This window comes from Aquarana catesbeiana, linkage group LG01 (genome assembly GCF_042186555.1).
Source record: "Aquarana catesbeiana isolate 2022-GZ linkage group LG01, ASM4218655v1, whole genome shotgun sequence".
NCBI lineage: Eukaryota > Metazoa > Chordata > Amphibia > Anura > Ranidae > Aquarana > Aquarana catesbeiana.
The window spans coordinates 750,090,908-750,109,571 of NC_133324.1; the positions used below are offsets into that span (position 1 = coordinate 750,090,908).

General features: G+C 40.7%; 1 protein-coding gene across 3 annotated transcripts in view; it reads right to left on the reverse strand.

Moving 5' to 3' along the window:
* LOC141112722 (uncharacterized) overlaps positions 1 to 18,664 on the reverse strand; it is a 191,009-nt gene that overhangs the window by 103,964 nt on the left and 68,381 nt on the right. For all 3 annotated transcript variants that reach the window (XM_073605746.1, XM_073605756.1, XM_073605764.1), the window contains 2 exons: positions 2,496 to 2,700; positions 2,040 to 2,141 (listed from right to left, as the gene is read on the reverse strand). Coding sequence is in view for 1 of the 3 variants with exons in the window: in XM_073605764.1 (XP_073461865.1) it covers positions 2,040 to 2,141; positions 2,496 to 2,509 (116 nt within the window). In the remaining 2 variants the exon portion in view is untranslated. The remainder of the gene's footprint in view (positions 1 to 2,039; positions 2,142 to 2,495; positions 2,701 to 18,664) is intronic.

Genomic DNA, 18,664 nt, shown 5'->3' on the forward strand with positions numbered 1-18,664 from the left:
AGGAAGGAAGTGGTTCAGAATGCAGGAAGAGACAGTCACACATTTACTTCAACCACTTCAGTCCTAGAAGGTTTCACCCACTTCCTGACTAGGCCATTTTATGCGATACGGCACTGCATCGCTTTAACTGACAATTGCACAATCGTGCAACGCTGTACCCAAATAAAATGGATGTCCTTTTTTCCCCACAAATAGAGCTTTCTTTTCGTGGTATTTGATCACCTTTGCGGTTTTTATTTTTTGTGCTATAAACAAAAAAAGACTGACAATTTTGAAAACAAAAACAATATTTTTTACTTTATGCTATAATACATATCCAAAAAAAAATGTAAAAAATCAAATTTCTTCATCAGTTTAGGCCAATATGTATTCTGCTACATTTTTTTGGTAAAAACAATCCCAAAAGCGTATATTGATTGGTTTGCGCAAAAGTTATAGCGTCTACAAACTTTTATTTATTTATTTTTTTTACTAGTAATGACGGCAATCTGCAATTTTTAGCGGGACAGCAACATTGCGGTGGACAAATCTGACCCTAATTGACACTGTTTGATGACCAGTGACACCAATACAGTGATCAATGCTATAAAAATGCACTAATGATTGTATAAATGACACTGGCAGGGAAGGAGTTAACACTAGCGGGCGATCAAGGGATTAACTAAGTTCCCTGGGAGGTGTTTCTAACTGTAGGGGGAAGTGTTACACTGGAGGAAAGGAGAGATCGTGATGCAGCTTAGCTTAGCTTTAGCAGTGTGCTTTGAATACTTCAGCACACCGCTGATCCGTCTCTCCTGTGAACGATCAGTGGGTCACGGCGACCATTGCGGCTACCGTACCCGTTGATTGGCTCCCACTGTGTCCAATCACGCGCGCGTGCCCCCTAAACTTCATGCACAAAATCACTTACAGGTACGTGATTTTGCGCACCCGAGCCGTCCAGTAAATGTACGTGGGGCAGTCTGGAATCGGTTAAAAACTTTAATTTTTAGGGGACATTGTGGAACTTCGCCAGTAAGTAAAACTTTTTTTTTTTTTAAACTTTGTTAAGCTAACAGCAATCATTACATATATTTTTGTATGCCTCAACAGAACAGAAAGCAACTTTGATGAGGTCCTAGCAGAGAGTGATCATCCACATGAAGAGCCTTCACCAGCATCAGAACCTGTGACTCAATCTCCAAGTGTTGCAACACCTTCACCCTCAGAATAGGCTGCTTCTGAGCAAAATGAAGACCTTCAAGATCCTTCATGCAGTTTTTAAAGTGAGCCACCCACGCAAAGTACACCAAGGACAGAAGAAGTAAAAGTCCGCATAGGGGTGTGGGCCAGTGAGGAGTAGTGGAAACTAGTAATAAAATGGTTCAAGCCCTGCAGGGCTTTATTTCAGATATTCAAAATAGAAGGAGGCCACACACTTACCTTCTGTTGAGTTTACAACCAGCTGTAGAGAATATGAGCGCAGACAGAATGGGGCCCTTATATAATTATATGTTTAGTTTAATTAAGGATTACCAAAATGAGTCCCTACCAAGACCTTACGTTTCCCAATTCCCACAACTGCCAGTTGCTTCTGCCTGCCAGACATGACAGCAGACTGAAATCCAAGCACCACAGTACCAAAACATCTCAGGAGCCCCTGCAACCCAGACAATGGGGCAGGCTGCACCAAGTGCACCGCAGTACGGATACAGGTCAGGTGACCCTGCAACCCAGACATCCAAACAGCTTGCACCTCAGTACCACCCCTTGTCAGGTGCTCCTGCAGCCCACACAATATATATTTGTTATTAGGTGGAGAAATAGTTGGTGTTCAGTCTCAGAAAAGTGCACTATTTTGTGTTGTCACATGAAGGAATTATGCCCCATTTTTTGTGTCACTGGAAGTGTTCAAGCACCATTTTTGTTGTTAGTGGCAGGAATATTTGCCTCAAGGGCTGGATCGGGGAAGAAAAGGGACATATCTGGCCCCAGGGCCAAAGTTTGGAGAACATTAGTATACAGAAAAGGACAAGTGTAAACAACATGTATTTACTTACCACAGAGTGACTATGAGATGTTCTGTAGGTGTCAAGGTGTTGTGATAGGCAGTATCCTGATGCTCCAGATCCAGTGTTAGGTGATCCAAAAGATGGTCAAAGCTATAAAAAAAGTTACAAAAAATTAAGAAAATATAGAAACATTGCAATATCACAATATTAGAGAGATATATAGCAGGCTCTATGCCAATGTCTTAGGTACACACTGTGGTTAAGCTTCCTCCATGTTAAAGGTTTCGGACTAGCCACAGGGATTCAGTAACCAGCATCTCAATTTGCTAAATCGCTCCATGCTTGCTGATGCAAAGCCACTCTCCGCACTCTACCTCACTGACAAGAGTACTGTTCCCTTCCTACTACCTTCCAAGACTCCCCTAGCTGAGGCTTAACCTCTTCAGGACCAGATTACTCATAGTAAAGGTTTGCAGGTTCTTCACAACAAAAAATCTAACCTACCTTTCGTTCGACATCTGCGTAAACTTAAAAATCTCCTCTGGCTGTTGACAAAGGTCCGAATAAAGTGTCCAAAATTAGCCCTTGGTTTCATGTTTCATCAAAAGTGGATGGACCCAATAATGTCTCCTTCTCTTGCAGGCAGGCAGTCTCAGCAGTGCAATGGCCATCACTATATCCACGCATTTGCATGCAATAAAGGAGACGTCTAAAAGACAGGAAGTGAACAGGAAGTGAACTCACAGCTAAAGGACCTGGAAGCATTGTCTTTGTGAAAATAAAGCTTTTTTGAGTGAAATGACCTAAAAAAAAGAAGAAAACGTGTCAAAAACACACCAAAAACTATTATATATATTTTTTTTGTATATATTCTAGAGTAGGAACAATATAAAGGTTTATAAAATTTACTTATATTGATAAAAATACTTGATTTTCCTTTCTGGATGCCTCCCGGGTTAAGCCTGCCATTTGGACTGGCAATTCTCTCTTTTAGCCACTTGGGGGAGTACATAGGGTGCCGTCATGTCATAGCATCACACACTCATTTGTGTCATGGCAGTTTTATATGTTGTGACTGTCTTTGCGTCATGACATTTATGGTATGCAAATGCGATGATGACATGCTGCCAGTGGGAGGGACTAGGTGAGACAGTGGAATACCCCATTCTGCAGGGAAAGGGGTCTGGAACCACATTTGGTATTCCCCATCCCTATGGGCACCATATTTACTACTTGGCTTGATATTACTACTTTGGGCTGGGCAGTCTATGAGTAAGTTGGGATACCAACAAAACCAGTCAGACAACAGTCTTTCTCCCATTTCATCCTGTAGTGGTGCTCCCCATGGGGTTAATTTACTAAAACTGGAGAGTGCAAAATCTGGTGCAGCTCTGATCTGCATAGAAACCAATCAGCTTCCAGATTTTTTGTCGCAGCCTAATTGTCTAAACTGAAGTTAGAAGCTGATTTGCTACCATGCACAGCTGTACCAGATTTTGCACCTCCAGTTTTAGTAAATTAACCCTATATCTCTCTCTGATGGATGGACCTTTGCTTTTATACTTGGAATGAAGTCTTTACAACTTGAAGCTTTAGAAAAAGGGGGGATACTAACTAATAACCAAAAAAATCGGACTTTATAGGCATGGAAACAATGGGTAAAGTAACACAACTAATATTGAATCAAAATATTTATTGAAAAAAGTACATCAGGTCATAGATAGTGTTCAAAATAAAAAATAAAAACATGAATCAAATGATACAATTTGTACATTAAGCCCCTATATGTTATGTGTCTACGCGTTTCGCCGTGAGGCTTCTTCAGGACACAAACGAGGTTCAAAATTGTAACAGAAAAGGGACAATAGCGAATCTCACTAGCTTCAAGAGAGTGAGCCTCATGTACAAATTCATAGCAGCCAGGAATTTTCCAAAAGTGTGGAATACTTATAACAAATGTTTCATTTTATATAAATAGCTCTAGCAAGGGCAGGTGTACATCCAATATCCAAAAGTAGGAATAACCAGGTAAATGGATATAAAGAGGTCCAAAATCCAAAAAGGGAGAGACCTTGATAATGTTCAAAGATAGCAGCAGTAACATGTAGTAGAACAGGCATATACTACTTTAACTTAGCAATAGATCGATGTGCCCCTGGGAGACAGCCGGGTGCTGTACAGTTAGTTAGGAGAACAAGAAAATATTGGTGGGCTCAAGACTTTATAGGCACAATAATGAAAATGATATGTAGTTAAAATTCTATTTTATTTCAAAATTATTTTTTAAAAAAAGAGGGGGGATAGGGAATAAAGTAAAAAAAACATACACAGTTTACAAATTATGCACTCCATACACAGTTGGTTGGTTTAGGTAATAGAGATAAGCGAAACTTTAGAACCAACAAGAGACATGCAACTTATTGATCTATATAATTACAGTACATTTCGTTGAACCAAACGCTATGTGATGGTGGCAATCAGATTCTGTCTAGGCTCGACATGTTACGCGCCGCATGCGCTTCTTCAGGAGCACAGAATTGAATACTGTAATGAATAATACAATTTGTAAAGAAAACAACATAAGTTTATATCTACATGCAAAATTGTATTTAAACAATATAATAAAGTGGTAAAAGAAAGGCTGTTCCTAAATCACCAAAGGGGTATCCGTCCTGCAGTGATCAGGCGGAGCGAAGGCAATGCGGGGACGAATGTAACATCATACAAATCAATAATAAGGAGATGAAGTAGGTTGTAGAGTACATCGTAAGACATAAAGTCCGGTAGGGTTGAGGTAGGAAGCGAAGGAAGTGGAGGGGGGGGGGGAGGGGGGGGAGAGGAAACGGGAGGGGAGGGAGGGGGGGAGACGGAGGGGAGAGAGTACAGTTAGTGTACAGCACCGGCTGTCTCCCAGGGGCACATCAATCTACACGTGCCCCTGCTAGAGCTAGACGTTATGCGTCTATGCGTTTCACCATGGGGCTTCTTCAGGACACAAATGAGGTTCAAAATTGTAACAGAGAAGGGACAATAGCGAATCTCACTATCATCAAGAAAGTGAGCCTCATGTACAAATTCATAGCAGCCGGAAATTTTCCAAAAGTGTGGAATACTTATAACAAATATTTCATTTTATATAAGGGGGTAGGGGGTCATTTTTGGTTGTATTCTGTACAGTGGCCTGTGCTATACACACTCCTTGCATTACATACTCTTGAGCCCTGTAGTCTCTGTGTTATGCACCTTTGAGCACTGCATTATTTGCGTTACACACACCTTATCCCTGCACTCTTTGTATTATACACATTCTTTATAGTGGCCTGTGCTATACGCACTCCTGAACTATGCATTATCTGTGTTACACACTTCTGACCCCTGCAATCTCTGTGTTACACACTTCTGACCATTAAACTTTCTGTGTTGCACACTTCTGAGCCCTTCACTTTGTGCATTATGCATTTCTGATCCCTGCACTCTCTTCATTAGGCATTTGTGACCCTTGCATTCTCTGTATTGTGGACTCCTGACCGCTGAACTGTGTGATATGCATCCCGATCCCTGCACAATGTGCAGCAGACACTCCTGGCTGCTGCTCTCTCTGCATTACACACTTCTAACCTCTTCACATTGTGCACATTATGTACAGTGGCCTGTGCTATATGCATTCCTGAGCATTGCCCTCTGTGTTATACACTTCTGACCCCTGCACTCTCTGTGTTACACACTTATGACCCTTAAACTTTCTGTGTTGCACACTTCTGAGCCCTTCACTTTGTGCATTATGCATTTCTGATCCCTGCACTCTCTTCATTAAGCATTCTTGACCCCTGTATTCTCTGTATTGTGGACTCCTGACCGCTGAACTCTGTGTGATATGCATCCCAATCCCTGCACAATGTGCAGCAGACACTCTTGGCCGCTGCTCTCTCTGCATTACACACTTCTAACCTCTTCACATTGTGCACATTATGTACAGTGGCCTGTGCTATATGCACTCCTGAGCATTGCCCTCTGTGTTATACACTTCTGACCCCTGCACTCTCTGTGTTGCACACTCATGAGAACACTTTGTGTATTATGCATCATATCATTATGCAAATGTATTGGAAGGCCTTGTAGTGTTGAGGGAGCTTTGGAGAGGTGGTGACCTCAGCCATAATGGGAGCACCTTAGGGAGACAAGTCTGATGGCATTGCAACTCCTATGACAACACCTGACTAGAGTTCCAAACTAGAGAGGGCAAATGTTTTTGCAACCACAGAAATCCAAGAATGATGGGACTAGAAGACTTTGGAAGGATCAAGAACGAGATTTCCTCAAGAGATTTCCTCAAGAACACCAACATGCATAGTTAGGGGGGTGGGTTGTCCAGGAGCTTTCCGGAAAACAGGTGCTAAATGACCCACTGGGGGGACCAGCCCTCTCTGTATCTGGTTCCTGGTAGCAGACATATATTTGGATGCTAAGGATGATCAAGTCATTCAGGGTGGAGGGTATGGTTCTGCCAGATAGATCATCCCTAATAGGATCCACTAAACCCTGCCAAAAAGTTGCAGTAAGGGCTTCATTATTACATGATTCTGAGGCCAGGGTTTGAAACTGAATTGCATATTGACCAACACTCATGCTTCCTTCTGCCAGCAGCACACGAGGACCTGCCTGGCACATTGCAGGTCTTACTGAAAGCTTGCTGGAAGGCAGAAGGGCTGGAAATGGTAAGATCCTGATGCTCCCACAGTGGTGATGCCCAAGCCAGAGCATCACCGGAAAGGAATGATATCATGTACGCCACCTTGGAACAATCAGTAGGGAAATGGTGGGCCACTAGCTCAAAATGAATTGAACACTGATTGATGAAACCCTGACAAGCTTTTGGATCACCAGAAAAGCAAAGTGGTGGAGGCCGTCTGACACAGGAGGAACAACTTGAGCTGGAGCAGCAGCAACTAGAGCAAGAGTAGGAATGGAAGGAAAAGAAGTGGAAGAAGTGGACACAACTTGCAGCTGGTCCAAACGGGAGAGAGGTTTCTATAGACACAGCATAATCCACTCTTGATAGGAACACTGGATATCAACTCTCTGCACCAAACATTGAAGTTGTTCCAGAAGAGGCTGCGGTGTCTTTGAGGAGCTCATGGCCTGAGCAAACTGTCAGGTGTCTGTGATAGTGAGGCCTTGTAGATTGCCAACCCGGGGTTCCCCAGGGCAAGCCTCAGCCTTCTTTTTCACCAAGGCCTCTGATGGTGGGGATTGACTTGAAACAAGCTGTAACCAAGTCACGGCCCCAGGTACACCCAGCTGAGGATGTGGAGACCACTCACATGTGCAGACTACAACAATAGGAGACAGAAGGAAATCCAGGAAACAAGCCAAGGTCAGGGCAGACAGCAGGCAGGCACAGATGGTAGACTAAGCTGGAGTTGGTACACAGGAAGTCAGACACAGAATACAGATAATAGAAGCAAACAGGAGCTCAGAGAACTGGGAAGTTGCTCAGGCAACGCGGGCTGCACTGAGCATGTATATTGGGAAGCAACTTGGGAGGCAGACCATAAGTGGTGGAAGGGAAAGAAAATATAAACCCACAAAACAGCAGGTGATGCCCATAGGTGAACAGCGAAGCCAAACAACACATCAGAGGATCAGAGGACTAGGAGAATCAGAGGACTAGGAGAATCACTGTAGCAAGGAGGTAAGAATTACACAGGCAGGAAAACTGCAGGCCAAATTGTGACAGTTTGCTGCATTCCTGACTGCAGATTAACCACTTAAGGTCCAGAAGGATTTACCCCTTCAATGACCACGCCATTTTTTGAGCTACGGCTCTGCGTCACTTTAACTGACAATTGCGCGGTCGTGCAACGTTGTACCCAAACAAAATTTATGTTGTAAGTGGAGAAAAAAGTCTGGACAGCCGCACACAAGGAGAATATAATCCAGCGAGATTTCTTTATTGTAAAATCAGGAACAAATCATGTACAAAACACCATGGATAGAATGTACAGGCAATCAGCTAACGCGTTTCACGCTCTTGCGGAGCGCTTACTCATAGCTCAAGAGCGTGAAACGCGTTAGCTGATTGCCTGTACATTCTATCCATGGTGTTTTGTACATGATTTGTTCCTGATTTTACAATAAAGAAATCTCGCTGGATTATATTCTCCTGGTTTTATATTAGATTAGAAGTCCGCGCTTAGGAAAATTAAAAGGGCTGCAGCCTCCCCCAAATTAATTCCCACTGGGAGTTAATTAACATAAATGACAAAGAAATTGGGGAAATTGGCGCTGCCCTATTTAAGTGTTCAATAGTGAAAGTGATAACAATATATATATGTGAACGCACTAAAGTAATCGTGCACTTTATATACAGAAGACAAACAAATCTAAAACCAGATACCATAAAAGTGCATAAAAGTGGGCTAAGCTTGCGGTATGTTCACTAGATAAACAGAGTCTACCACATACGCAAGAATAATTAAATTAAAAAGTTAAAAAATATAATAATTAAATAGAAAATGCAAATCCTCTGTGATGTATAAAGGTAAGTCCCGTGTAGACAACACGTGAAATATTAGGTGAACATTTACCCAAATTGCAAAAAATAAATAAAAAATTGTGTGACAGTGTAACGCCCCCTAAGTGGGGCTAATATCATCAATAGTAAAAAAATAAATAAATGAAGACGTAATAAACCTACAACTTATGTGTTAACGTGCACTAATTCTAATGAAGTGATCCAGAAATTCCTGGGACCCTATATTTATCATGTGTCAAGCCCCAATGGGATACAGATGATAAACAGATTTTATACAAGCAGATATATACAAGCAGATATATGTATGGTTCATATAATAAGCAAAATAAGCAAATTATACACAAGCAGATATATGTGTGGTTAGATGGTCGCTAGAAAAGCTCTTTATGATTGCATAGCATACTATATATAGTCTCTATGAGGAAAACAGGCAGCTTCAATATTTCAATGGAGAAAAGGCAGTTCTATAAGTTCTATAGGAGCCACATCTATGTGCGATTATAGAAGTCATAAGATAAAAGATGGTGACTTTCGTGCTCGTTCACGTTGGTGACTCCAGGTGCTCCCCCCGGAAGAGGATATGAGGGTCACAGGGATTTTCCCAGAGTCATCTATCAAGACAAGCCCTCGGGAAAATGGAGACCCCGTATCCCCTACAGGAACCCCGGGTGGAGAGAACGGAATTCGTATGGAGGACCAAGGCGGGAAGATCGCTACTGGAGCCCGAGAAAAACAGTGGGCCAAGATATACATCAGAGATCCAAAATAAACCCACGAACTGGCGTCAGGAGGGATTATCATCAGGGAACAAATATGGGACCCACATACAGACAAATAGAAAGAGAAAACAGACAAGAGGAAGATGAGGAGGCAAGAAGAAGAAAAAGGCCCCGAAACTATTAGGCCAAGGGATCTTTAATCTTAGTGATGTACAGTTTACAAAAGAAGAACTAGGATTGTTGGATTTGGGGCTTAAATACGCTCCCGATAAGCCTCTAGACAAGTTTGAGGCCTATATTGATCTCCAAAAGTTTCTAAGAAAATTGAACATAAAAAAAACACTTTGCCATGAACCCTGGAGAAGTAAGAAGGGAAGACTCAGAGTATATGCACACTGAACTTAAAAACAATTCCATATTTAACCCCAAAACCCCAGGGAACCAATGGATTAATGCTTTTAAAAAAATGGTAGAAGAAGATATCAAGGCAATGGGAAACAGTAAGAAGAGATCAAGTAATATTTGGAAAACCATCAAAGAAATAGGTAACAAACATGATGTGGTAATCAGGCCAGCTGATAAAGGGGGAGGTCTGGTCATTTTAAACAAAAAGGATTACCAGGAGGAAATGAATAACCTTTTGAATATAGAAAATACCTACAAGAAATTAACAGGAAATCCTAAGAGGAAGTATGAAAAGAAGCTAAGAACCTATGTGGATAAAGGGAAAACCAAAGGTATCCTGAATTCCAAAGAGGCTGAATATATGATATCAAATTCGACAAAAACACCAGTGATATATTACACACCCAAAATCCATAAGAGATTGGAAAAACCACCAGGGAGGCCCATAGTCAGCAGGATTAATTCCATCTTCTCTAGACTCGGAGAGTATTTAGATAAATTTCTTAAACCCCTGGTGAATGAGGGGAAATCTCATTTACGGGATAGTATGCAATTGATACAAGAACTTCAAAAGATCAAAGGGGCAGAACATTGGTTGTTGGTGGCGGTAGATGTGAATTCGTTGTAAACTAGCATTGAGAAAAAGGATGGACTACGGGGAGTTGAAAAAGCAATGCATATGAACACAAGTATGAAGCAGGAACAGATTAGTTATATTCTAGAAGGCCTAAAGTTAGCCATGGAGTGCAACTACTTTTGGTACGATAAGAAATATTACCTACAAACAAAGGGTGTCGCAATGGGTGCTCGGTACGCCCCAAGCGTAGCCAACCTATTTATGGACATGTGGGAGGACAAGTATATTTATAGCAAGAACATACCTCAGATAAAAATGTATAAAAGTTATATAGATGACCTGATCATCTTATGGGACGGAACACCGGAGAGCCTTAATAAATTCCTTGAGAATCTAAATACGAATAAATATGGTATTACGTTTACCGGCAAGTGGAGTAACGAAAAGATTGATTACCTGGATCTGGAAATTTTCAAAGTAGGGGATATGTTATCCACCCGCACATTTTTTAAAGCGACAGATCGCAATGGGTATATCCCCACTTCCAGCTGCCATCATCCACGATGGAAATCTAATGTCCCCAAAGGACAATTGCTACGCATACGTCGTAACTGCGATATGCTGGAGGATTTCAGCAACCAGGCCGATATTTTAATTAACAGATTCCATGAAAAAGGCTATGATAAAGATCAACTCTTGAAGTTAAAAGCAGATATTATGAAAATGGACAGAACTTCCCTTCTCTGCAATAAGAATAGAAACAACAGCAAGGAATCTGACATAATTTTTGTCACGGGGTTCAACAGCCAATTCAGGGAATTTGAAAAAATAGTAAGAAAGTATTGGCTGATCCTTAAAGAAGATCTTGTCCTATCAAAAATCCTACCCGGAAAACCTAAGTTCGTATATAGGAAGGCACTCAATCTAAGGAATCACTTAGTGAAAAATGTTGTAGACCCCCCACAGTCCATCAAAATCTGTCCCGACTTAAAAGGGTTTTTCAGATGCCAGAGGTGCTTACCATGCAAAGTTGCAAAGTGGCAACCTAGAAAGAAGATCTTTTTTAAATCATGCAATGACCATAAGCAATACCGTATTAACCAACTGATTACATGTCGTAGTACACATGTCACGTACATTATAGAATGTCCTTGCCACCTCCAGTACGTGGGGAGAACCACCCGTCCCCTCTTTGTTCGGATTAGGGAACATATCAAAAACATCAGGAAGGGATTTCCTAATCACAGCTTGTCCAGGCATTTCGATGAGGTCCACCATAGAGATCCTAGTGGACTTATCTTTTATGGTATCGATTCAGTAAAAGAAAACTGGTGTGCAGGTAATAGAGAAACTCTAATCTCTAGAAATGAAACGAGCTGGATCTACCAGCTTGGATCCCTTGCCCCCAAAGGGTTGAACCTGGATATAGATTTAAATTGCTATATAGCAAATCTCTAAGTCCCTATAAACACCGACATATATAAAAATGGAGGGGGATGAGAAAGAACAAGTCCTTTGGATTACACAATACACTTATGTATCCATAATTAATATAATCAAAAACTCTTTGGTCTCGGGTTCTGGTCACGTTTTCTGGTCTGTCTCTTGCTGCATCAGATCTGCCCTTATATAACTTTAATAGGCCCATATTAATTACTAATTATTAACCCTGGGAACATTACCACATATAAAATTTTAGGCCTGACTAACAACTAATAGGCATAGGGGATGAATAGGTGCATACACACAGGGGTGCATGGGGTACGTAGGAGATCTGACTATATGATACCTGCCAGGTTGATCCATGGTAATATATGGCACCATGGACTTAACCCTATAGTCTAACTACTCTCATATGAGGTTAATAGGGTCGAAGTAACTTATGGAGCCATTACATTTGTCAGGATCAATTGTAGCATGTTGTAGCATGATGCATAAACCTATAGCCTAATTACCCCCTTTAGAGGTAATAGGGTTGGAGTAACTGTTGGCCCTTATGGGGCCATTATATATGTCAGGACTTATTGTAGCATCATATACAAAGCTCTTGGGTGTATCCCTTATCCTCGCATTTTCACTCTTATTGTTTCAATATATATTAGGATTTTCCTAGGCCCCTTTGTATGACTAAAAAGGTGGCTAATGATGGGGTATCTAATGGGACACCTTATTAGACTGTCAACCAGGCCCACATTACCTTATCGGTCAGGCACCCCCACATACCATTACAACTGGACAATGCCTATTTGTATGATAATTTTGATCTGCCCCTTTTTGCTTAATTTAATCTCCATTAATTATTTTTCCTATTCCCATAATCCTAATACATCACATATAGGTCCTATACTGTATATGGATTTTTAAAAACTAATATTAATTAATTATCATTATTAAAATAATTATTATCAAAATGTTTTCAATATTTTTCATCACATCTTTACCTAATTTCATCATTTTTTATTATCTTTTATTATTTTTTTATTTTTCCCATTTTTTATTTTTATTTTCCATTTTTTATAAATTTTTTATATATTTTTATATATTTTTATGTGTATTTTTATATATATTGTTTATTTTTATCCTTAACATTTCATATATTTCATATAATTTATACCCGATAAATGCAGCTTGCCAACTGTTAATAATAAGCAAATGGACAATGTATAATGACAACAGGGTTTTCATTTCTATAGAATGGATTTGATGAAGGATAAATGTAAACTGAAAATAGTAAAATGTATGAAATGCATTTGTAACTACATCTGATTCTTCTGGTTGACATATAGACCAGCGGCTCTGCTGATTTCACACCCCCTGAGTGATATTTACATAATTAGGGGAGGTTGTTTGGAGCCCGTAGGACTATATCAATGTGTGAAGCGTGAAGCGTCCACACCGTCTTTGAAAACGTCCTATGACGAAAGGCGTAAGGCGGAGTCACGCTCACACGTCATACCCGGAAGTTAGGGCTGGAACGCAAGGTGAGACGCATACTCGGACTCTTTTCCTGGTCTCACCCTTGCTCGCAGCCGTGTCTGTATGGGGTATTAATTTTATAGAAATCTTATGTAATATACAATTCCAATAAACTGGACGTACTTCACTACGAAAGCCCCCTGTTTATTTCTTCATTACGGAGGATAAAATAGACCGGAGGTGGGGAGTTGTGGAGGAGCCCAGCCCTGGAGCACCAAATTGAAACCCTGAGTCGGATCACTGGAGCGATCTCACGGAGGACCGAAGCACAACTACAGTGACAGCCATCCCAAGATACCCACTCCTTTGCCTAGTACCCCTGCAGGGGTGACTGAGTCTGGTGAATGGGGGAGCACGGGGGGGAGCACCTGGAGTCACCAGCGTGAATGAGCACGAAAGTCACCATCTTTTATCTTATGACATCTATAATTGCACATAGATGTGGCTCCTATAGAACTGCCTTTTCTCCATTGAAATATTGAAGCTGCCTGTTTTCCTCATAGAGACTATATATAGTATGCTATGCAATCATAAAGAGCTTTTCTAACGACCAACCGACCACACATACATCTGCTTGTGTATAATTTGCTTATTTTGCTTATTATATGAACCATACATATATCTGCTTGTATATATCTGCTTGTATAAAATCTGTTTATCATCTGTATCCCATTGGGGCTTGATACATGATAAATATAGGGTCCCAGGAATTTCTGGATCACTTTATTAGAATTAGTGCACGTTAACACATAAGTTGTTGGCAAGGTTTGTTACGTCTTCATTTATTTATTTTTTACTATTGATATTAACCCCACTTAGGGGTGTTACACTGTCACCCAATTTTTTATTTATTTTTTGCAATTTGGGTAAATGTTCACCTAATAGTGTTGTCTACACGGGACTTACCTTTATACATCACAGAGGATTTGCATTTTTCTATTTAATTATTATATTTTTTAACTTTTTAATTTAATTATTCTTGCGTATGTGGTAGACTCTGTTTATCTAGTGAACATACTGCAAGCTTAGCCCACTTTTATGCACTTTTATGGTATCTGGTTTTAGATTTGTTTGTCTTCTGTATATAAAGTGCACGATTACTTTAGTGCGTTCACATATATATATTGTTATAACTTTCACTATTGAACACTTAAATAGGGCAGCGCCAATTTCCCCAATTTCTTTGTCATTTATATTCTCCTGGTGTGCGGTTGTCCGGACTTTTTCTCCACTTACAACATGGATTAGCATTAGCCAGCACCTGGGGCTTTTCAACTCTGGAGAGTAACATCCATTTTATACCTGGTTTAGACACAACCTGGTGCGGGGAAAACACTTGTGCAAACAAAATTTATGTTCTTTTTTTCCCACAAATAGAGCTTTCTTTTGGTGGTATTTGATTACCTCTGTGGTTTTTATTTTTTGCGCTCTAAACAAAAAAAGAGCGACAATTTTGAAAAAAAAACCCCCAATATTTTCTTCTTTTTGCTATAATAAATATCCCCCCCCAAAAATATAAAAAAACTAATTTCGTCATCAGTTTAGGCCAATATGTATTCCTTTACATATTTTTGGTTAAAAAAATTGCAATAAGCGTATATTGATTGGTTTGTGCAAAAGTTATAGCATCTACTAAATAGGAGATAGATTTATGGCATTTGTATTATTAATGGGTTTTTTTTTACTAGTAATGCCTGTGATCAGCGATTTTTAGTGGAACTGCAACATTGCGGCGGACAGATTGGACACTTTTGACATTTTTTTTGGACCAGTAAAATTTATACAGTAATCAGTGCTATAAAAATGCACTGATTACTATATAAATGACACTGGCAGGGAAGGGGTTAACACTAGTGGTGATCAAGGGGTTAAGTGTGTTCCCTGGGAGGTGTTTCTAACTGTGGGGGGGTATACTGACTGGAGGAGGAGAGCGAGATCGCTGCTCCTGATCACTAGGAACATACAATCTCTCTCTACTCCCCTGTCAGAATGGGGATCTGTTTGTTTACATTGACAGATGCCTGTTCTGGCCCTCTGTGGCGCAATCGCAGGTGGCCGGTAGACATTGCGGTCGCCAGTCATGAGCAATTGCTCTGGCACCGCGACAGGCGCACGCTCACTGTATCTATTGCAGAAACCGACGTACAGCTACGGCGATTCCCGCAATAGAGCCAACCTCCCACAGTATAATGAAGGTGGCTGGTCGGCAAGTGGTTAAAGAAAGGGGCATGAAGGAAACTCATTTGTATGAGCCCATTTCCTCAAAATCAGGCCTCTAACCAAAAGAAGATTCTAACACTAACTATATCATGCCAGTATATTTCCTCTGTTAGCTGCAATAAAGTACAAACAGCGCACACTACAAGTCTCTTTGGTCTTCTTTACACACAATAATACTTTTTATGATATATTGACAGTGCTTGTGTACAGAAAATGTATTTAAAAAAATATTATATGTATTCTTAAATCTAGATATACACAATAATTCCTTATCAATTGTGTATGACTAATGACATGACAACATGACTCCTATATAATTGTTTTTCAGTTGCATTGGGCTTAATTCACGAAGCTTGAAAAAAGACTCATCTTTTTTTAGCAACAAAATGTGACAGTAAAAATGTGACTGAAAATAACTTTTTTATTTTGAAAACTTTTTGTTTGACCATGTTCTGTGCAGACTGATTCTGAATGGGAGGGTCTGGTTTTTTGAACTTGAGCTGGTGGACTTTCAGTGTTTTGATGGGAAAAGTTGCAGTGTCTGCATCCCTTTACAAGTAATTAAACCTTAGGGAGTATCTCAACAAATATGACATTTCTTTTGCAGAGGATGCCTAAAATCTTACATGTATCCTAGTGTAGAATCCTGGGAAAATTAGTGAGCCAATCACACACACAGGAATTAACTTTTTGGAGCCAATGTGTGTGTATGACAGTGCTGGACCAATGTGCAGTTTGGTAACCCTGGTGGTGATCTACGGTATGTTGTCCTTAATGCAGGTAAGAAGCGGGTAAACCTTGCTGAGGTCTAGGCTGCTGCCTCTCTGGCAGCAACAGAAAGACACTTTACAAGATTAATACTGGATAGGTGCAGAGGCATGCTGGGTTTGGAAGGTGGTCACACTCAAAGTTGTTTCTTTTAAAAAAATATATTAATGGAAATTCACAGTTCACAGGTAAGAGTGGAGCCAATGCGTTTCAGAGAGAAGTGCCTCCCCCTTCGTCAAGGCTTTGATGCTGGGTGTGATTAAGATTATCCTGGAACTGCAGGTCTAAACATGACAGGGGCCCTGTGCCAACACTTGACAGCATCTAAAGAGCCCCCGGCATGATTTTACCTCCAGTTCCAATATAATCCTAACCACATCCACTATTAAAGCCCTGATAAAGGGGAGGTACTCCCCTCCAAAATGCATTGACTTCCCTCTTACTTGTGAACTGTGAATGTCAATAAACTTTTCTTTTAAAGAAACAACTTCAAGTGTGATCACCTTCATACCAAGCACGCCTCTACACCTATCCAATATTGATCTTGCGGTGCGTCTTCCTAACGCTATCAAAGAGGCAGCAATCAAGTGTTTGGATAGGGGAATCCTTCGCACTGAGCTATTGTATTCTGACAGCGGGCCGGCTTCCCTTCCGTCAGAATACACTTATCAGGACTGTTGACTATAGCCAGTGATGCTGATAGAATGAGGAAAATCACACGGGGCAGTTGTACAAAAGTTGATCGATAGATCGACTTCTGTACAACCTCCTTGCTTATACATGGAACAAACTTCAGTTGTTCCCTGCTGAACCAGCTAAATTTCAATCCATGTATGGTCAGCTTAACAAGGACATTTTTCTAGGCCCTTTACTAAAATTGCATTGTCCATGTTACTTAGTAGGAATAAAGAAATCTCCGCTCCAGGTGAATAGGTCTGTGCCTGATGAATTTCAGCAAAGTGCTAGCCCCAGCCCGCCTCTGTGGGTATATGAGTAGAAGAAGAAATGGTTGCAAATCGATGGAAATCCAAATGCTGTTTATTGATCACCAAGATGGCATCAAAGGACACCAACACACAAGTCTTGTAGAGGCGTTTCACACAGTACAATTGTGCTTAATCATTACCGACCTCCGATTTAGACTATATCAACTTGTGATGATGGATGCAATGGGGGGAATTTACTAAAACTAAAGCAGATGGAAGGTGGAGCAGCTGTACATAGTAGCCAATCAGATTATGCAGCTTGTTCAGTTAGGCTTTCAAAATGAAAGTCGGAAGCTGATTGGTTGCCATAAACAGCTGCTCCAGATTCTGTCTGCTCCAGTCTTAGTAAATTCTCCTCAGTGCTGTTATTTCCTCAGAAGAGGGGCAACAGACAGTGGAAGAACGTATAGCACACCTGGGCAAACATTTTCTTGCCTCCTCCATGCGATTTCACTCTCCACCTGCTCATACACTGACAACAAACACGCGAAAGTTAAAGTCTATGGGATACGAACATGAAAAATCAAAAGTGCTAATTTTAAAGGTTAATATGCAAGTTATTGTCATAAAAAATGTTTGGGGACCCGGGTCCTGCCCCGGGGGACATGTATCAATGAAAAAAAAGTTTTAATAATGGCCATTTTTTCGGGAGCAGTGATTTTAATAATGCTTAAAGTGAAACAATAAAAGTGAAATATTCTTTTAAATTTGGTACCTGGGGGGTGTCTATAGTATACCTGTAAGGTAGTGCATGTTTCCTGTGTTTATAACAGTCCGAGAGCAAAATGACATTTCTAAAGGAAAAAAAAGTAATTTAAAGGTGCTAGCGCTAGACAAATGGGATTAGGAATAGACAAGTATTCTTACAAAGGTATGGAACTTGAGCTGTTAGAAGATGGGTGTCATCAATTTGAAGGTTTGGCAGATGGATACCAGAGTGACACTTTCAAGAATATCAGAGAAAGATGAAAAACAGACCTGTCCAAAGATTTACTGTAGCAATGATTTTGCCAAATATCACAGCAAAAATTACTTTAAAGTGTAACTAAAGACAAAACGTTCTTTTTCATTTTGGATAGTGTAATGGAGGGTTACAACCCTTGGAAGAGGTTTTGCCATCGGTGTCAATTGGGGAGATTTCCCTATGTAGCAGGTGCCCTGCATATCACGCGGCCAGGCCAAGCTGGCCAAGGTCTTCTGTGAGGGTGAAAGTGCCTTCCAGCAGCTGCGGTGGAATTTCCCCCCCCTCCCTTTTCTCCTCACTAACTGACACAGACACACAAAGCTGCTCACTCTGCATCCTCCCCTGTGTCCCTATTGGCAGAAGGAGGAGAGCCAATGACAGTCACAGGAGCAATTACAGGCGCAAATCAAAAGGACTTTAACAATCGGCAGCTGCAAAGGATTCTGGGATATGTAGTCCCCATCTGAAACAGCCCCATAGCATACTATGGAGACAGAACTACAATAGCCAGCCTTCTCTGGGG